Source organism: Oryctolagus cuniculus, chromosome 12 (genome assembly GCF_051225735.1).
Source record: "Oryctolagus cuniculus isolate XC-2025 breed Fujian yellow rabbit chromosome 12, ASM5122573v1, whole genome shotgun sequence".
Taxonomy (NCBI): Eukaryota; Metazoa; Chordata; class Mammalia; order Lagomorpha; family Leporidae; genus Oryctolagus; species Oryctolagus cuniculus.
Window position 1 is genome coordinate 18,640,914 of NC_142878.1, and position 21,507 is coordinate 18,662,420.

General features: G+C 40.3%; 1 protein-coding gene and 1 long non-coding RNA gene across 2 annotated transcripts in view; one reads left to right on the forward strand and one right to left on the reverse strand.

The window, feature by feature from the left end:
* Positions 1 to 7,278, forward strand: part of LOC103351263 (uncharacterized) — an 84,251-nt gene extending 76,973 nt beyond the window's left edge. Inside the window, exon 4 of the long non-coding RNA XR_016217763.1 lies at positions 7,210 to 7,278. This is a non-coding gene — a long non-coding RNA (uncharacterized LOC103351263). The remainder of the gene's footprint in view (positions 1 to 7,209) is intronic.
* The window catches only part of ACTR10 (actin related protein 10), a 32,449-nt gene that overhangs the window by 9,920 nt on the left and 1,022 nt on the right, over positions 1 to 21,507 (reverse strand). The window contains exons 2-8 of the mRNA XM_002718270.6: positions 18,151 to 18,223; positions 14,690 to 14,772; positions 13,180 to 13,288; positions 11,140 to 11,247; positions 8,845 to 8,912; positions 8,507 to 8,586; positions 3,366 to 3,401 (exon numbers count right to left, since the gene is read on the reverse strand). Coding sequence (XP_002718316.1) covers positions 3,366 to 3,401; positions 8,507 to 8,586; positions 8,845 to 8,912; positions 11,140 to 11,247; positions 13,180 to 13,288; positions 14,690 to 14,772; positions 18,151 to 18,223 — 557 coding nt within the window. The remainder of the gene's footprint in view (positions 1 to 3,365; positions 3,402 to 8,506; positions 8,587 to 8,844; positions 8,913 to 11,139; positions 11,248 to 13,179; positions 13,289 to 14,689; positions 14,773 to 18,150; positions 18,224 to 21,507) is intronic.

Below are 21,507 nucleotides of genomic sequence, written 5' to 3' on the forward strand. Positions count from 1 at the left end.
TCATAGCACACACTGTTTATTCAGTTCATCTTCTGTGAACTATTTAAAAAAAAAATCACCTTGGACCAAACTATTATGTTATCTGATATTTCCTATTTGAGGAGTTTTTCTAAAAGGTCATGGAAAGTGTATATTATGAAAAAACCATGCATGTACTTGTACCAAAATAAACTTACCTCTTAATTCTATTTTTTATAAGCTTTATGAAGTATACTTATAAAAACATTATCACAATAAAAATTTATTATGAAAATGCAAACGATTTTATTGAATCTTTTCATAAGATGGTATGCAGTGGATTTCATTCACTAATATAAAAACATTAGCATACACAATATGTTAATACTCTAGGTAGTGAACCAGTCACTAAAGTTGCTTCATAGATACTTGGCAAAGGCAAGTGGCTTTGGTTAAAGTAACCAAATTAAACTGAATTAAAAATCCAAGAGCAGATAAAAGAATTTTTAAATAACTGAAAGAAAAATGGAGATAATTTAATGACATTTAAGTAAGATAATGAATATGCGTACGTGTGCCCAGGTATTTATTTTTTTTGACAGGCAGACTGGACAGTGAGAGAGAGAGAGAGAGAGAGAGAGAGAGAGAGAAAGGTCTTCCTTTGCCGTTGGTTCACCCCTCAATGGCCGTGGCAGCAGGCGCACCGCGCTGATCCGATGGCAGGAGCCAGGTACTTATCCTGGTCTCCCATGGGGTGCAGGGCCCAAGGACTTGGGCCATCCTCCACTGCCCTCCAGGGCCACAGCAGAGAGCTGGCCTGGAAGAGGAGCAACCGGGACAGAATCCAGCGCCCCGACCGGGACTAGAACCCAGTGTGCCGGCGCCGTAGGCGGAGGATTAGCCTACTGAGCTGCAGCGCTGGCCCTGCCCAGGTATTTTTAAACAGAAATGGGTTTCTACCATATCTACTATTCAACAATGCACTTTTTACTTAGCATATGGATATCCTTCCAAATCAGTATATCTAATTCTTACTTTCTAATAGCTGCATAGTATTCCACCATACTTAATTAAATGTTTCCATTTTACATGGAATACACACTTTCAATTTTAATAAATATAGCAGATTGCTTTCTAAAAAGGTTAGTTTGTAATCTTTACTGCCTATACACAATTTTCCCAGTACTGACAATTTATCTCTGCTAAGCTGATGTTTCCGTAACTAAAGGGGAAAGTTACATATTTTTTTACAAGTTGGAGGTCATATGCATAGAAACATCCCATGAGATCAACAAATTTTGTATCAGAGATAAGACTGGAAGAAAAGAAAGGAGTCTATTCATTTTGCTTGAAAAACTTCTGTGTTATTTGAGCTACTGTGATAAGCATTACAAATGTCTGAAACTGGTAGGCACCGCGGCTCACTAGGCTAATCCTCTGCCTGTGGCGCTGGTACCCTGGGTTCTAGTCCCAGTCGGGGCGCCTGATTCTGTCCCGGTTGCTCCTCTTCCAGTCCATCTCTCTGTTGTGGCCTGGGAAGGCAGTGGAGGATGGCCCAAGTGCTTGGGCCCTGCATCTGCATGGGAGACTAGGAGGAAGCACCTGGCTCCTGGCTTCAGATCAGCGCAGCATGCCGGCTGCAGTGGCCATTTTGGGGGTGAACCAATGGAAAAAGGAAGACTTTCTCTCTCTCTGTCTCTCTCTTGTCAAAAAAAAGTCTGAAACTGTACAATAATTGAAAAGATTTTAGGTGACTACATCCCACAGGTAAGCAATAAAGGGCAAGATCTGTTTTTCAGCTCTACCTCTAACCCTAGTTATTTGTGTGACAGGGAACAAATCACTTAACATCTCAAAGCCTGAAACTGTATTATTTCATTTAACTCTGAAATCCATTATAGTCTAGTTCTCTATTAAAATTCTAGAAAATTGGCCGGCGCTGCGGCTCACTAGGCTAATCCTCCACCTTGCGGCGCCGGCACACCGGGTTCTAGTCCCGGTCGGGGCGCCGGATTCTGTCCCGGTTGCCCCTCTTCCAGGCCAGCTCTCTGCTGTGGCCCGGGAGTGCAGTGGAGGATGGCCCAAGTCCTTGGGCCCGGCACCCCATGGGAGACCAGGAGAAGCACCTGGCTCCTGCCTTCGGATCAGCGCAGTGCGCCGGCCGCAGCACACCTGCCGGTGCGGCCATTGGAGGGTGAACCAACGGCAAAGGAAGACCTTTCTCTCTCTCTCTCTCTCTCTCTCTCTCACTGTCCAGTCTGCCTGTCAAAAAAAAAAAAAAAAAATTCTAGAAAATTAATTTTACACATATCTCAAGTACTAGGGATAATGCATATTTTAAATGCTTTTCCTTATAGTGAATTTAAAAAAAGGCAATTTGAACATTGGTTAAAATCCACTCTAGCAAAATGAACCCAATATATTTTGGTTCCGTCTCTAGAATTTCTGAGTAGTCAGTAAAATGACTAACATCATTCAAATGTATGAAGAAAAACTAGGGCGGGTGTGTGGCCTGGCAGTTAAACCACTGGTTGGCAAGCCAACATCCCATATTAGAGTGCTTGGGTTTGAGTCCTGGCTCCACTCCTGATTCTAGCTTCCTCCTAATGCGCACTCTGGGAGACAGCAGGTGATGGCTTAAGTAGTTGGGTCCCTGCCATGTACACAGGAGACTAGACTGAATTCTTGGTTACCAGCTTTGGCCTGGCTTAGCCATAGCCATTGTAGGCATTTGGGGAGTGAACCAGTTGATGGCTCCTCTGTCTCTCACATAAGCTTAAAAAAAAAGTGAGGGGGGAGATGAAAAACTAGAGTTAAACAACAAAAAACATCATACAACAGTTAAGATGCCTGCATCTCATATCAGAGTGTCTGGGTTCAATTCTCAGCTCTGGCACCTGACTCCAGCTTCCTGCTAATGCAGACCTGGGAGGTAAAGGTGATGGCTCAAGTGCTTGGGTTGCTGCCACCTGAATAATGTTTGCATTCCCAGCTCCTCGTTCTAGCTAGGCTATTGCAGGTTTCTGTGCAATGAACCAGAGGATGGGATCTGGCTCTGTCTTTGTCTCTTAAATAATTAAAAACAAACAAACAAAAAATCCGTAAAACAGCAAATGAGTGCCTTTTTTAGGTAATTTAACTTTTATTTCATGGTGTGAAACTACTAATTCTTGGTAACCCTGTCTATTCTATATACAAATATAATTTAGAAGCTGCTTTAGTAACACAGCACAGATAGTGCCTGACCTTCCGTAAGTCTGAAGACAATTCACATTTACTTCTAACTTCCCACAGTCTGCATACAAAACACTTCTAACACTACGTTATGAATGTATTTTCTGTTCTTCAGAAACAAACGCTCTCCAAACACTCAGGGGTGAAAGGGGCAAGATGAGAACTTAGTTTACCTTTGATGTCTTCTAAGACACCTTCTGGAACTGAACCTAAAGAAGAGATTTTATTTAGAATTACAGGAATTCAATACTAATTAAAAACAGTCTACTAAACTGTGCTCACATTTCTATTTTCTATTTCAACTTGTAATAACTTCTATAATTTTTAAGCTTTCTAATAGAAACAATAGGTTTGTTTTTAACAAAGAAGTTTCATCAAAGTCAAGAGAAAGCACTAGAGTTGAAGCCAATTGTGCAAAAAGTGCCACAAACTCATAAATTTTATGAAAACAAAATATTTAAGGAGCTGGCTCTGCGGTAGAGCGGGTTAAGCTGCCACCTGCAAGCTGGCATCCAAAATGAACGCCGGCTGAAGTCCCAGCTGCTCCACTTCTGATCCAGCTCTCTGCTAACATCCCTGGGAACACAGCAGAAAACGGCCGAAGTATTTGGGCTCATGCACCCATGTGGGAGAACTGGAAGAAGCTCCTGCTCCTGTCTCCTGGCTTTGGCCTGTCCCAGCTCTGGCTGTTGCAGCCATTTGGGGAGTGAACCAGCAAGTGAAAGATTGATCTCATCTCTAACTGTGCCTTTCAAAGAAAACAAATGAATTAAAAAAAAAAAAATTAGTCACATAACTGCGATTGATAGAAACTGTCCAAGAATTTTTTTTAATGACATAAAGAGGTTCTGGTTATCTTATGGCAAAGTATTTCAAAGAAACATAGGACTCAAAGACAATATTTTAAATAAAAAGTGATGTTCCTGTGACAATAAATAGCTGCCAGTGACATGCCAACCTAATACATAGTTTTAGAAATGCACGTACTTTTTTTTTTTTTCAATCTAGCCTTCAAGTAAAGGTGATATTTAAAAAAAAAAAAAAAACAGTGAGAAAGTAAAAAAGCATATGCAGTAAGTCTTTGGAAGGCAAATGTTTGGATATGTTACTGTTTTTTTTTTTTTTTTTTTTTTTTTTAAGACTTATTTATTTGAAAGAGTTACACACAGAGAGAAGGAGAGGCAGAGAAAGAGAGAGGTCTTCCATCTGCTGGTTCATTCCCCAATTGGCCGCAACAACTGGAGCTTCATTGATTTGAAGCCAGGAGTCAGGAGATTCTTCCAGGTCTCCCATGTGGGTACAGGGGCCCAAGGACTTGGGCCATCTTCTACTGCTTTCCCAGGCCATCGCAGAGAGCTGGATTGGAAGTGCAGTAGCCAGGACTTGAACAGGCGCCCACATGGGATGCCAGCACTGAAGGCAGCAGCTTTACCCACTATGTCACAGCGCTGGCTCCTGGATATGTTACTGTTGTTACATGATTTTGTTAAAAATCTCATTTTCTGAGTTAGACTCAGAAATAAAATGTTCTAAATTTAAAATCTTCTAAACTAAGAAATTTAAATCAATTGCTAAATAGACAAAAATATTTTGATTTATAAAAATAAATTATCGATATTAGGGAAGACATAAATGTATAGTTGAAAAACAGATGATAGTAAGCATAATCATGTATTCTTCCACCTGGATATCGATACCTTCTCTGCTCTGTACTTCAGTTCTGGCAGCTACTGGAATTAAGTATTGAAATCAATTAAACTGGGGCTGACAATGTGGTATAGAGGGTGAAGCTGCCGCCTCCAGCTGCTAGACTTCCTATGCAGCCCGCTGCTATGGCCTGGGAAAGCAGTAGAAGATGGCCCAAGTCTTTGGGCCCCTACACCTGTATGAGAGACCCGGAAGAAGCTCCTGGCTCCTGGCTTTGGTTCAAGCCCAGCTCTGGCCATTGTGGCCATTTGGGGAGTGAACCAGTGGATGGGTGATTTCTCTCTTTTTCTCTGCTTCTCTGTAACACTGCCTTTCAAATAAATAAATAAATCTTCAAAAAAAATTTCAGTTAAACCAGGGCTGGCAGTGTGGGTTAAGTTGCTACTTGCCACACCAGCATCCCATACCGAAATGCTGGTTAGACAGTTCAAGTCCCAGCTGCTCTGCTTCTGATCCAGCTCCCTGCTGGTGATCCTGGGAAGGTCTCCATATGGGAGACCTGGATGGAGTTCCTGATTCCTGGATTCAGCCTGTCCCAGGCCTGGTTGTTGTGGGCATTTGTGGGAATGAACCAGCAGATGGAAGATCTCTTTCTGTCTAACCCTCTTTCTCTCTGTCCCTCTGCCTTTCAAACAAAGTGAGTAACTCTTAAAAACTGAAAAATGTTGTCATAATTAAAGAAAAAAACATTTTAAAGACAAACTTTTGAGAACACTTTTTTAACCATTAATAAGTATAACTTACAAATTATTTACTATTTTATCTTTATTGTCTTACCCTTTCCAATTCCTTACTTTTCTGTATTTCATAATGTATTAATAATAGTACATATACAGCTTGTAAATAAACAAGCATATTGCAGGCAACATTCAAAGATTTTTTTTTAAACGCATGGGGCTAGGGAATGATGAAAAAAGTTCAAAGTCTCATCCTTGAATGGTAATTTTTCTCACAAGAGGATAAAGATATCCTAAAAGATTTAAACCAGACTATAACAGATAAAGATCTGTAACCAGATTAGAAGAACCTAACATTTGGGGCCAGCGCTGTGGTGTAGCAGGTAAAGCCGCGGCCTGCAGTGCCGGCATCCCTTATGGGTGCCGGTTCATGTACTGGCTGCTCCACTTTCAATCTAGCTCTCTGCCACAGCCTGGGAAAGCAAAGAACATAGCCCAAGTCCTTGGGCCCCTGCACTCATGTGGGAGACCTGGAAGAATCTCCTGGCTCCTGCTTCTGATCAGCAAAGCTCTGGCCATTGTGGCTGATTGGGCAGTGCACCAGTGGATGGGAGACCTCTCTCTCTCTGCAACTCTGCTTTTCAAATAGATAAAATAAATCTTAAAAAAAAAGAAAAGAAAAAGAAGAACCTAACATTTAAGAATAAGTCCTAAAAGCACAGGATTTCATAACAGCCATACTCTCCCTAAGAGTATTCAAAAAATCCAACACAGGTCAAAGAGTTTGGCAATATGAAAACAGCTTTCTGTACGAAGGGTTTAATGTAGCCAGTAGCAGATGCTGCTCTAGGAAAGGACTCCTTAATCTCAGCAACAATCACAGCTAGTTCACCTCGGCAAGGGAGGGACAGAAGCAAGAGGTACTCACTGGGTCTTGCTCTGAAAGATACTATGTTTTAATTCCAGTTAATTGAAGAAACTAAGAAACAACATTTTGGCAAATAATTTAAATGGTACTTTTCAGATCAGTGTACTGAGCTTAGCCTTTTTAAGTTACTACAGTATAGTCATTCTTTTCTGAAGTAGATTAGAACCTAGAAATACTAAATGAATGAGGCTCACTCAAAATTCACTTAATAGTACTCAAGCGTTTCTGACCTTTGCTAGGGACCCCGAAAGGAGATCTTAGAGGCGGCTGCATTTCTCTGGAGTAGATGCTCAGGTCCTCATTTTAGCAGGACTGGACGGCCACCTACCATAGACTCAGATTTTGAAGAATACGGGAGAGAAGTCCAAGAAGCGAACCAGTCCAAGAAGGTTCACTAAAGATAAAGTATTCAAGCATGTATACTCATAGTTTTAATTGTAAGAAAAAGTATTAGTTTCAAATAAGGTCTTTACTAAAAAATGTCTCTGATATGCTACATTGAAACTTAGTCATTCGGAGACCTTTTATAAATGAACTGTCATCATGATATCCTAAAATGGCAACAAGATTTATCTGGAATAGAAAAATTATAATCAGATATACAGAATGAAAAATGTTATTATCCCATCAACAAGGAACAACAGGAAAACATGGCAAGCAAGAGGAACTGTCCTAAAAACTTGTCTTTCTCTTTCCAACATTTAGGCAGAGTCCGCGCACTGTACCGGGGCAAAAGATCTAAAAATAAATAAGACGGAGATTCTCAAAGTCTACTGGTGCAAACAGATGGGTAACAGTGAAAAGTGAATGTACCACATGGGTTATAATAAATACAGCTGTGGACTCAGCACAGAGGAGCAGTTTAATCTTAGGAAAGATAAGGCAGTCCACAATTAAGATGACATCGTAGGTGGGACTACAGAGGGATTAAAACTCAGCTAAGTAAAGAAAAAAGTTCCAGGCATAGAAATAGAATTAATGAAGGCCCAGGGTTGTGCAAGGACCCATGTGAAATACTGTGGGTGAAATAAGGAGCACAGGTAGCACTGAGGCTAAGAGATACAGTAAAGTCAACTTGTGAAGCCCCTCATACATCACCAGGGAATTTGGATTTTAACCTATAGAAGCTAATAAAAATTCTCAAACAAACAGCAATGTAATGAGATTTTTGTGGAAAGTTATTCCTGGAAATAGAGTGTAACATACTGAAACAGTCCAGAGAGGAGGCTCCAGTAATAATCCAAACAAGAAATAATGAGGGTCGAGGTTAACACATCTTTGTTTTTAGATGTTCAGTAGTGTGGAAGATGAAAAAGGGAGGTAAAATTTGAAAAAGATTTCTGAGAACTGAAAGGATCTGATAACTCCCAGTTTTCTAAATCAAAAATAAGGATACTATCTTTACCTAATAATTATTAATTGAAATGAATTTGAGGGAAGAGATCACATATGGATTCGCTTTCAGAAGTCTTAAGTTTGAGGTACCCACTGAAATGACATAGATAATTTTTATCTAATAATCAGCCAGAAATATCAACACCAAGTTTAGAAAAGAAGGATCACGCCTAGCACAGACATAGCTGACATCATGGAAGGAAATGAGATCACCTTTAAAAGCAGCAGGAAGGGAAAAGAAACCAAAAGCAGACCCCCAGGGGACTATGAGTACAGAGAACAAATGCAGAGCAAACCAAGAAGGAATACTTGGAGAAAATACTTGCCATAAAGAATACTTGCCATAAAAAAGAGAATCCGAAAGTCACTGGCATAGGGAGCTGCAAGTGTACAGGATGACTCACAATGTCAAAGATTCTAGAAAGGATGACCACAGTGAAACTGCTGGATCTGGGGATGAGGAGCTCCCTGAGGACAGGACAACTGCAGCAATGCTACCAAAGTGGAATGGGCAGAAGAGAGACGGACTATGCAGCATGGCAAGGACTAGAACATGTTGAAGAAAAGAAAGTTTAAGCCACTCTTAAACAGCAGAAAACGAATTTACCCATCACTGAGGGAAGACTCTGTTCTTTAGCAGCACCTGTGTCAACAGTACACTGCTCCAACAGTTGAGCTTCCAATTCCCTGAAATTCAAAATAAAATGCCTGGAATTAAAATGGTGTGACTGATATTCTTCTTTTGACACTTTTCATGTATTAGAGATTATGAAGCTCTAAAGAAAAATGGTTAAACAATGAAAATATTCCAACTTCAGAGAATGCAATGAATAAAACTGTCCATATTAAAAGTTCTCTACTCCACTGATCACTGATCACTGAGTAGACTGATCAACATCTGTTTGGGGGACAGGTGAAGAGTATGTGCCAAATCCCGACACTTACTTGTGAAGAGCTTTTCCTCCTAGGGGGAGTGCTCCCCAGCAATTGAGTACTGGGATTCCTTCGTATATCTACATGATGGTCAAGGATCTCACTGGTTTAGGAGCTGAGACATGATTCCCTTGAGATTTCTCTCACCTACAGCACTGCACTGAATCAGCTTTGGTGAAAAATTTTTATTTCTTATTTTTAAAAGTTACAGAAAACTCAAGAAAGTCTTTATATTTTTTCCAAAGAAAATACTTTAAAAATACACACACACATTCTCTCTCTCTCTTCATTACTTCATTAGTTACTGCAAGGATATCTGATAAAATAGCCACTAGCTGCAAGGGTATACTGGGCACTTGAACAATGACTTCTCTGAATCCAGACTAAACAGACACCAAATTTAGAAGACTTCATAAATACTACAGTGCTGTAGGTTTCTTACCTATTTTTATATATGTATGATTCTGATTGTTGTTCTTAAGTATGGTATTTATAAAAAGGAAAAGAAAGTATATTGGTAAGAGTATCAGCTTTCGATGGCAACCTGGCTTTATATCTTGGGTATTTGCTCATATAAACTTGAACCAACAGTGCATCCAACTTTGTTTTCTCATTCATATAATGAGGAAATTAATACTTACATTGCAAGACTGTTTTGAGAATTAAACACAAAGTTCTTTCTACATAAAAAGTTTCAGGGCCAGTGCTCTGGCATAGCGAGTAAAGCCACAGCCTGCAGTACTGGCATCCCCATATGGGTGCCATTTTGAGTCCTGGCTGCTCCATTTCCAATCCAGTTATCTGCTATGGCCTGGAAAAGCAGCAGAACATGGCCCAAGTGCTTAGGCCCCTGTACCAGTGTGGAAGACCCGCAAGAAGCTCCTAGCTTTAGATTGGCCCAGTTCCAGCCATTGCGGCAATTTGGGGAGTGAACCAACAGATGGAAGACTTCCCTCTCTCTCTGCCTCTGCGTAATACTGCCTTTCAAATAAATAAATATTATTTTAAAAAAACATCTAATTTCATTCCTTAAGAGTTAATAATTCTTGATCGTCTATCTGTATTTTTTCTATTAAACATATATACGGATCTCAAAATTGCAAGTCTTACATTCACATACTTCCACCTCCTTTTCAATGAAACAATGTCTGCTGTGACAAGTTTAGAAGACGTTAACCTTTACTCCATTGAAATCTTTATAATGAAAAGGAAGGTACCAGTTTATATAGTCAGTAACTTCATTTTGGGACAATTTGAATTATTAGTAAGTTCTTTCATAGGAAGAATATAAAATCTATAGCACTTATTAAGCAAGTTATGACATGCCAGGTTCTATGCTAAAGTACTTCATAACATTTCTTCACTCCACTCATACTGTTCTATAGGATGTAAAAACTATAATCCCCTTTTTATAGATAAGGGAAAGTGATACCCCAAGAGATTAAGCTACTTGCCCAACATCATGCAAGCACTAAGTAGCACAGCGGAGATTTGCACTTGCTTTGTGATTCCAAAACCCAATCTCATAAACCTTATAGCATCCAGCCTCTATGACAGTCTCTGGAGATTGAAAATAACATATTCACTTTTCTACACAAACTCTTCAGCTATTTGAACACTGATTTCACGCTGCCATTAAGCTTTTAATTTTTCTTAATAGAATTTTGTCATCTCTATTTCACCCATTAATTTGCATTATGGTTTTTTGGTTAGAATTCAAATATTCCATTCAACTGCTCTGACACCCTAATTAGCAAAATGTTCCTCTTGAAAACTGCACGTAATATTCAGAAGTCTGCTCCTGGAGTATAAAAATTCCAATTGGGGCTGGCACCGTGGCACAATAGGTTAATTCTCCTCCTGCGGCGCCGGCATCCCATATGGGCGCCAGTTCTAGTCCCAGTTGCTCCTCTTCCAGTCCAGCTCTCTGCTGTGGCCTGGGAAAGCAGTGGCGGATGGCCCAAGTGCTTGGGCCCTTGTACCCGCATGGGAGATCAGGAGGAGGCTCCTGGCTCCTGGGTTCGGATTGGCGCAGCTCCGGCTGTTTGCGGCCATTTGGAGTGAACCAACGGAAGAAAGACCTTTCTCTCTGTCTCTCTTTCTCACTGTCTGTAACTCTACCTCTCAAACAAATAAATAAAATCTTAAAAAAGAAATTCCTATCAATAGTAAATTTAAGTCTTACAATGTTGTGAACTTTTTTCAAAAAGTAAAATGATTCAATATAACAAAGATCATGTACAATAAGCATAATTAATTTAAAGCAGAGTTAAAAATTGTAAAATTGGCTGACTGACAAAAAGATACAGGTAACACCAAGCTTTCCCTATATCCACAATCCAGGACCATGGCAGAGTTAATTCCAAGTGTCAGAAGAGCCATTAGATGACTTGGAGCAAGCAAGACAGATGGAACCTACAAAACAAAAAAAAAACAAAACAACAATCAAACCAGAATGGGTATCAATAAAGTATATGCCTATATCTAAATATATCTGAAAAAAATTCACAAGAATCCAGAATTTATTTACAGTATGATACTCACTCAACCATTTATGGCACTAAATTAATTATTATAATTATTTGTATAAATTTTATTTCATCAAAACATACTGTAATAAAATATTTTGTTACATTCCAAAATGACAAAAAAGAAGCCTTTTTATTCACTCTTGTTCTATCTCTTTTGGGTGGGAAATTGGAAGGGATAAGATTCACAGACAGATACTACAACAAAAAATGAAGTAATGGTTTTACTATCAAGAAAGAGAAAAAGAATTCTTGATTGTCTTTATTCACAAATTTGTAACATAAACTATAGTTTTAAAACACTATAAAATAGCAGTTAAAAATTAAATTGAAGAACAAAACTACACAAATGCTTATCTCTGTGGATATTTTTTCATTGACAATTTGCCAGACCTGGTAACATCCTAAATACCAGATATCCAATCAAAATATGGAAGGTCATCTTAATTAAATGGCAGACAAAATGATGTTTATATTTTCCTTATCTAAGTAGACAGACATTAGTCATATTTAAGGATACTAACACAAACACAACTAAAACTCTAAGATAAGGCATAAAATCAGAAAACCTATTTTATTCAGATGAGAGATGATATAACTTGTTGTTTGTGGTCTCCTTAAGGCAAATGAAACTGCTAAATCTATGAGATCAGTAGGTACAGCAGGCTACACACCTGCTTTTCTGCACCTGTCTTACAAAAGAATAATTGCATTTACCTCATAAAGTCACTATGATTTTTGGAGAATAATAGATAAAAATACATTTATATATGCTTAATTTCTTATATACTATACATATTTTATATAATTTTCCTTTTTCCTCTGCTGAAGAAAAACCTTAAATTTCAGGGCAGAGATTTTAAAACTTTAAATAATATTCTAGCCTATTATGAACTGTGATAATCTCAAAAAACATTCTTAGTTTTAAGATAATCTTAATCCCTTTACAATGAAAGATATAAGCAGTAATACTAAAATCACTTAATCTAAAAAAGACACTGTTTAATATTACATTTAAAAGGAATTTAAGGCCTAAAATAGAAGAATTGAAAAATTCATAACATCCCTAATTAACATGGAGGCTAGAATGACCTGGAAGAAATACATCATAAACTGTGTAACACAAACCTTTTAATTATGAAAAAAGTCCCCAAAAGAAAAACTTATATTAAAATAAATAACAGAGGCCAGCGCCGCGGCTCACTAGGCTAATCCTCCGCCTTGCGTCGCCGGCACACCGGGTTCTAGTCCCGGTCGGGGCGCCAGATTCTGTCCCAGTTGCCCCTCTTCCAGGCCAGCCCTCTGCTGTGGCCCGGGAGTGCAGTGGAGGATGGCCCAGGTGCTTGGGCCCTGCACCCCATGGGAGACCAGGAAAAGCACCTGGCTCCTGGCTCCTGCCATCAGATCAGCGCGCCGGCCGCGGCGGCCATTGGAGGGTGAACCAATGGCAAAGGAAGACCTTTCTCTCTGTCTCTCTCTCTCACTGTCCACTCTGCCTGTCAAAAATAAATAAATAAATAAATAAATAAATAAATAAATAAATGAAACACTGTTAAGAAGACTTCTACAAAAGTGTTGGATGAAATGCTAATTAAGCATGAAATAAACACACAAAGAAAGGAAATGTGACTAGGATCCTGTATCTGGTTACTCAAACACATGGTACAGTGTGGATGAGAAGGTGAAATGAGGGCTTCTGAGTGCCTACCAAGAAACAAGAAACAGGAAGAAAGCCCTCCTAAAAATGAATAGGTAAGAATTTTATTGCTTCTCTTTCTATTTCAAAAGCGACTTAATCATTTGACTTAAAAACAAGTACCTCGAAATATTTGAAAAGCACCCGAGTGAGTGTCTCTCTGAAGTGGGAGGGACATAACACCGACTCGATAACCACAACTCGGCGGTCTCTGGGATTCACCAACAGATGCCTGAAAAATCAGAGTTTTGTTTTCAAAAGTAAATAAATGTTTTTATTAATTTTGGTAAGTATGTTTAAAGAAATTGCTCAACCTTAACTTAAGATGCTGTATGACAAAAAAAAGATATCTTCACTTTTTTCCTCAAAAAGACGACCTCTGTGACATTTTAATACGAGACATGCCCTGGGTCAGGAATGTACTTGATCAACCTATTTATTTCAGAAAACTAAAACTACTCTGATTACTAACTTACGCTGCCACTAAAAAAATATTTTCTTCCCTAAGTTACAAAAGCTCACAAAATTCTACATATTATAGATGATTTTCAAGTTGGGAAGTATAAGAAACTTACACTCATTTTCCAGAAACTACCACTAATGGTGGTATGCTTTTTCATTCTTGGAGACGTGTATCCATATATTCTAACATAAATATTCATTCCAGAGGCCAGTGTTGTGGCACAATGGGTTACGCTACCACCTGCAATGCTGGCAATCGATGTGAGTGCTGGTTCGAGTCCTGGCTGCTCCACTTCTGATCTAGCTCCTTGCTAATGCCCCTGGGAAACCAGATGGTCCAAGCTTGGGCCCTTGTCACCCAGGTGTGACACCTGAATGAAGCTCCGGGCTTTTGGCTTCAGCCTGGCACAGAGCTAGCCCTTGCGGTCATTTGGGGAGTGAACCAGCAGATGGAAGATCTCTGTCTCTATCCCTCTCTGTAACTCTGTCTTTCGTATAAATAAATAATTTTTGGAAAAAAATTTCATTCCATAGATGTTGCTCATCAACTTGCTTTTTTCACTTATCAGTTTATCTAAGATACCTTTCTCTATTAAACTCTTTTTAAACAGCAGGCATTTGGCATAGCTGTTAAGGCACTGCTTAGGATGCCTACACCCCGAATCAGAGTGCCTGTGTCTGACTCCCTTCTCCACTCCTCATTCCACCCTGAGGGGCAGCAGGTAGACGTTCAATCCCTGCCACCCACAGGGAAGACCCAGATTGTGTTCCTGGCTCCCAGCTTCAGATCTGGTTATTGTAGGCAGCTGGGGAGTCAACCAGATGGGAGATCTCTTTCTGCCTCTAAATAAAAATAAAAAACAAAAGAACTTAACCTCGTTTTAAAGTCTGCATGGTGTTTCACTGCATGGTGTTTCACACCCGTAATTCAACAATATTTTAATTATCAATCTTCTTAATGGGAATTTGAATCATTTTGAATATTTCCTTATGCTTGCCAATTTTCTAATTTTCAAATATATTTTTGAAGATGATGGAAATAAGTAAAAATGGCAAGAGAAGTCAATTTATTTTTCTATCAGATATCATACAGCCAAATATCACTGTTGACATTAGGAAAATCTATCACAAAAATTCTGATAAAGAAAAAAGAAGGACAATTGCATCTTACCTGAAATACAGTATGTGGATGAACTCCTTTAGGTAGGAATACAGTTCTTCTGTATTGATATTATATTGGACAACTTTGATAGGCTATAAAAATTAAAATTATTATTAATTTACATGGATAATCTCAAATTATTTACTATTGTATTTTCTGATAACAAATTAAAGGCTGTTTGTACTGAGAATCAATGCAAAAATTAAATATAGCTTAATCTCTTAAAATATGAATCCTTAAGAACTGGTAATGTCCAAGATGATGGAACTTTTTGGTTTGTGGAACAGAAGCGCCATGTCAGTAAGTATAGAGCTGTGCCCACATGCATTTTCCCTCCTTCTGATTCATCATTTTGGCATGACTGATGATAAAAATCAGCAATGATTAAAAAGCAAGAAACGGGGCTGGCATTGTGGCATAGCAGCCACTGCGTGCAGTGCCAGCATCCCATATAGGCACTGGTTCAATTCCCGGCTGCTCCACTTCCGATCCAGCTCCCTGCTAATGCCTCCTTGAAAAGCAGTGGAAGATGGCCCAAGTGCTTTGGCCCCTGCGTCCAGGTGGGAGATCTGGTGGAAGCTCCTGGTTGCTCTATTCGGAATGGCCCAGCCCTGGCCATTGTGGCAACTTTGGTAGTGAACCAGTGAATGGAAGATCTCTTTCTCTGTTTCTCCTTGTCTGTCTCTAATTTTGCCTTTCAAGTAAAATAAATAAATCTTTAAAAAAATTTAAAAAAGGAAGAAAGAAGCATGAAAGACTTTCTCAAACACCTCAGATGTGGTTCAGTCCCTGTTAGTCACTCCCAAAGCACTGATACCTCCCCTTCTGCAACATCACCACACTTAATTACTTGTGAACTGTCCACCCTCTGGATAGATTATAAGCTCCCTGGAGACAAGAACTGTTTGTGGCCTGCTTGTGATAGATCCTTCTTTAAATGAGACAGTGCCAGACACATAGCAGGCTGTTCACAAATAAGTGTGGATACATCACACCATGAGCACCAACGCAGCATATGCAACACTAGAAATCGTGAGTGCAAGGTCAACACGAATGCCTAACAAGGGCATCACCTGGGATCCTCAGGAGACACTCTGATGCATCATTCACAGACTTATCTTCACTTGCTTTTTTAAAGGAATGACCATTTGCTTGGCTAATTTCTTGATGTGGCTTAAAGAAGGTTCCTCATTTTGCCCTTATGGATATTTATAGAAGTATGTTTTTTAAGACCTAAAATAAGTGTTGGCAAGAATACAGAAAGGGAAGACACATGGAACTGTTTTCAAATATTTAAGTCCCAGTAAATGTGTTTAAACAAAGGGGCCTGCGTTGTGAAAGAGCAGGTTAGATCACTCCTTGTGATGCCAGCGTCCTGTGTGAGCAATGGTTCGAGTCTCAGCTGCTCCACTTCAGATCCTGCTCCCTGCTAATGTGCCTGGGAAAGCAGCAGAGGATGGCCCAAGTGCTTGGGCCCCAGACACCTATGTGGAAGACTCGGATGGAATTCCTGGCTCCTGGCTTCAGCCTGGCCTGGCCCCAACTGTAGCTGTCATTTGAGAGGTAAACCTGCAGATGGAAGATTTTTACTCCCTCCCCTCAATCTCCCTCCATCATTCCTTCTCTCTCTATAACTTTGCATAAAAATTTTTAAAAAAATCCAGTGCTGCAGCTCAATAGGCTAATCTTCCACCTTGCGGCGCCGGCACACCGGGTTCTAGTCCCGGTCGGGGCGCCGGATTCTGTCCCGGTTGCCCCACTTCCAGGCCAGCTCTCTGCTGTGGCCTGGGAAGGCAGTGGAGGATGGCCCAAGTGTTTGGGCCCTGCACCCACATGGGAGACCAGGAGAAGCACCTGGCTCCTGCCATCGGATCAGCGCGGTGTACCGGCTGCAGCGCGCCAGCCGCGGCGGCCATTGGAGGGTGAACCAACGGCAAAGGAAGACCTTTCTCTCTGTCTCTCTCACTGTCCACTCTGCCTGTCAAAAAAATAAATAAATAAATAAAGATTCCAAACCACACACAGGCAAATACAGGTAATTTGTCTTTTCAAAATAAAGACAGAAAGGTATCAATGAGAATGTAAAAGCTCTATGTCTAGTCAGGAATCTAGTAACACAGTAATGCCAATTATTACAAATATGACATGAAAAATTAAGACTTGCATTGCCCTTTGAACACCAAATCATAAATATCTACCATATTTGTTACTTGTCTTCAAATCTGTAGAAAATTTTTCAATCAGTAAAATGATTCCCTAAGCATAACTAAAGATTTCTGATGTGTTCCAATGCTAAATATGAATTGTATATTAGTCTATTTTGCTATAACATACACTGCATGAAGCATGTATGAATAATGCCATTATCCTTATCATTTTGGCATGACTGATGATAAAAAAAATCAGCCCATTAGAATAATGTTAAAATTGTATTACATCATATTAGGCAAGAGAATCCAAAATTATATAGTAGAGTTACAACCCTCATCAAGAAAAAGAAAAAAATCCTCAATTCCGTGGTCACACCAGTAGGTTTCCTTTCAGATCTACCTGGGCAAAGTTTAAGTGACCGTCATACAAAAGGGTCCCCACCCAGACAGGATGCTTTCATGACACTTCACTGGGCTCCATTTCCTCCCAGCCTGAACTAACAGTCCTACTGTCTTAAGAGTTCACTTCCACTTGCATTGGTTCAGCACGTTGTAGCCAACAAAACAGCCTCCAATCACATTCAGCTGCCAGCCAAAACTACTCAAAATCTCCCAAAGTATAAATTATTATTTTTACTCTGATTACAAAGGTACATAGGTTTTATATGTTCTACCCTACCATGCCTTCCTTCATAGGTTTGTTTAGTTGTTTCATATATACATATATATATATATTTAATTTATTTTTTATTTGAAAGATAAAGTTACAGAGAGAGGTCTTCCATCCGTTAGTTCACTCCCCAGATGGCTGCAACTGCCGGAGCTGCGCCAATCTGAAGCCAAGAGCCAGAAGCTTCTTCCTGGTCTCCCACATGGGTGCAGGGGCTCAAGGACCTGGGCCATCTTCTACTGCTTTCCAGGCCATAGCAGAGAGCTGGATTGGAAGTGGAGCAGTCGGGACTTGAATCGGCATCCCATACCGGCACTGCAGGCAGTGGCTTTACCCGCTACACCATAGTGCTGGCTCCTAGATCAATAAATCTTTAAAAAAAAAGTTTCTAAAAATTTTTTGAATTTTGGAACTATACATATGGGGACTGAAAGCCTGAAATATTTTGAATAATATAAGAATAAAGCATTAAGTAATTATGTTAAAGTTCTCAAAATACAACATAACTTTATGATATGCAAAATTAAACTTCAATTTAAAGTGGATTAAAAATTTTCTCTTGCAGATACAGCCATAATTTATGTTATTTGGTAGTCTCTGAATCAATTTCAACTGATGTCTGTTTTGCTAATTTGTTTTAAAAATAATACCTTGGGCAGCCCGGCTCTTTTTATCACACTAGGAATTATGCATCTCGGACCAGTTTCTCCAGCAAATCCACACCTGCAGAAAATGGAAAATTGAAACACTCACCTTCTAACACTCTAAATATTTATCACAGAAACAAGTTTCTCTGTATTTGTTAAAAAACAGTAACTACACAAAAAAATCAAAATATTTCTGATGCATTTAAAGGGCAAAACCAAGGCAAAACAAAACTAAGAAGTCAACATTATCTATCAATAATTGCATATCAAAGGAAAAATTTAAATGATCTCCAATTAGTGATACCAAAATAAACAAGTATTATTTTAGGGCAAGAGTCACATTTTCCCCATTTTTGAATTTTAGCTGAATTTTAGGCAAGACAATTCTATAATTCTGGATACACTATGAGACTTTATCAATACACAGTTGTGTGTTGCTTAACAAGAGGGGTACACTATGAGAAATGCATCACTAGGTGATTATATCATTGTGTAAACATCATAGAGTGTGCCTAGACAAACCTAGATGGAACAGCCTACTACACACCCGGGCTCCTAGGCTAGACTGTTCATCATGTTCCTGCGCTGCACTGTCACATACTGGTAATTGTGTATCTAAACTTTAGGAAAGATAGAATCAAAATACTAGGTGACAGAAGTGTTTAACACCATTATAATCTGATGGCACCATCACTGTGCGTGCAGTATAGATGCACCCTACTCAATGCCACTAAACAGTGCATGACAGTAAATCATGAGTCACTCATGATTCCAACATTCTAATATTATTAGTTTCCATGTTGATGTGTTACCTTCCAGTATTTTTTTTTTTTAAGATTTATTTATTTGAAAGGCAGAGGCAGAGAAAGAGAGGGAGGGAGGGAGGGAGGTCTTCCATCTGCTGGTTCACTCCCCAGGTGGCCGCAACGGCCAGAGCTGCGCCAATGCAAAGCCCTAGCAGAAAGCTGCATAGGAAGTGGGGCAGCTGGGACTTGAACTGATGCCCATATGGGATGCCAGCAATGCAGGCAGAGGCTTTACCCGCTATGTCACAGTGCTGGCCCCTCGGTCTGTTTTTTAAAACTATGTGTTTCAGGGCTGGTATTGGGGGGCAGTGGGTTAAACCACCCCTGCAACTCCAGCAACATCCCAAGAGAGGGTCAATTACAGACCCAGTTGTTCTACTTCCAGCCCAGAGCCCTGCTAATGTGCTTGGGATGCAGCAGGTGACGGCCTGAGTACCTGGACCCCTGACACCCATGTGAGAGACTTGGAAGGAGTTCCAGGCTCCCAGCTTCAGCCTGGACCAGCACTGGCCAATGTGGCCATTTGGGGAGTGAACCAGTGGATGGAAGACCTCTCTCTTTTGCTCTCTCTCTCATCTCTCCCTGTGTAATGCTGCCTTTCAAATAAATAAGTAAATGTCACACACACACACAAAAACCCATACCTATGTACATCTTAGTTTTAATTACTTTGTGTAAACAATAAACTTCTATCCAAACTGACATAGTCTTCACTGCTATTAATTTAAAGCCACATATTTGGGGCTGGAGCTGTGGCATAGCAGGTAAAGCTACCACCTGCACAGCAGTTTGAGTCCTGGCTATTCATCCTCTGACCCAGTTCTTTGCAAAGCCTAGGAAAGCAGTAGAAGATGACCCAAATTCTTGGGCTCTTGTGCCCGTGTGGGAGACCTGGATGAAGCTCCAGGTTTCAGATCAGTGCAGATCCGTGCAGCTCTGGCCGTAGTGGCCATTTGGGGAGTGAACCAGCAAATGGAAGATTTCTCTCTCTCTGCCTCTAACTCTGCCTTTCAAATAATAAATAAACAAATCTTTGAACTCAATCCAGGGCTCCCACACTGGTGGCAGGGACCCAATTACTTGAGTCATCACTGCTGCCTCCCAGGGCCTGCATTAGCAGAGAGCCAGTGTCAAGAGCTGGAAGTGGGCATGGAACCTCACACTCAGACATGAGATGTGGGACTCTTAGCCACTGGTCAAATACCTGACCCCATTTTCAAACACTATTCTCTTTTTTGAGCATTACCAATACTTTCCATAGTTGTTTCATGTGATAAAAATGATTGTGTTAGATCAGTGTTAACCTCATCCCTTTTTGTCCTATCTAGCTTTTGTTACTTGACAAGAATATGATTATTGAAAGAAGATAGCAGGAAGGTGGTAAGGTGAATAAACGAAGTAGGAAAGAAGCAAGCTACTCCATGGGGTGCACTGCGCGGGGGGGGGGGTGCACCCCTTCCTAACCCAAATATCTCTCTCCACCCCATGGTCACGTTTACCAACACCAGTGCTCCGCAAACACCCCTGGGTGGGGGCAGGCCTTTGGCACAGTGGTTAAGATGCTGCCTGGGATGCCTGCATCCCAACTGGAGGGCCTGGTTTCAAGTTCTGGCTCAGCTGACAATTCCAGCTTCCTGCTAACGCACACCCTGGGAGGCAGCAGACGATGGCTCAAGTACTAGAGTCCCTGCCACCCACAGCGAAGATCTGGATTGAGTTCTGGGCTCTTGCTTTCAGACTGGCCCAGTGATGACTCTTACAAACATTTGGAGTGAACAAGGAGGCAGAAGATGTCTCTCAGCCTTTTAAATAAAATAAAAATAAACGAACAAAACCCCACCAGGATGTAGCTTTGCTTCTTTCCTACTTAGTTTGTGCATCTTACCACCTTCCTGCTATCTTTCTTCAGTAATCATATTCTTGTCTAACAACAGTTTGCTTACCTCCTCAATGTACCGCCAAACTAATTATCTTGGAGTAGTAGCCTCAAATAATTCATGAAACTACTAAAATAAGACCTTTAAAATATGTAAAAACGGGCAGGTGTTTGGTTACCAGTTAAGATGCTGCATGACATGCCTGCATCCCATATCGAAGTGCCTACTTCAAGTCCTCGCTGTGGGGCTCCCAACCCAGCTTCCTCAGAGACAGCACACCCTGCCAGGCAGCAGGTGACCAGCAAGGACTTGTGTCCCTGCCACCCTCATGGGAGACCCAGATCGAGTTCTGGGCACCTGGCTTTGACCTGGCCCAGCCCTGGCTGTTGTGAGCATTTGGGGAGTGATCCAGTGAATGGAAGAGCACGCTCGCACACTCTCTCTCTCTCCGGCTCTGCCTTTCAAATAACTAAAAACAAATAACAAAACATTTTTAAGAAGAGATTCGCCTTTAAAAATAATTTATTAAAAATATAAAATAAGGAAAAAATAAAACAAGGTAGGGGCTTGCACAGAGTAAGAGGATATCATGAGCCAATGACTGTGTAACCCAATTCTTTTTTTTCGTAACCCAATTCTATACCTTCTAAGGCCTAACTTTTAAATAGGCTCCTTGA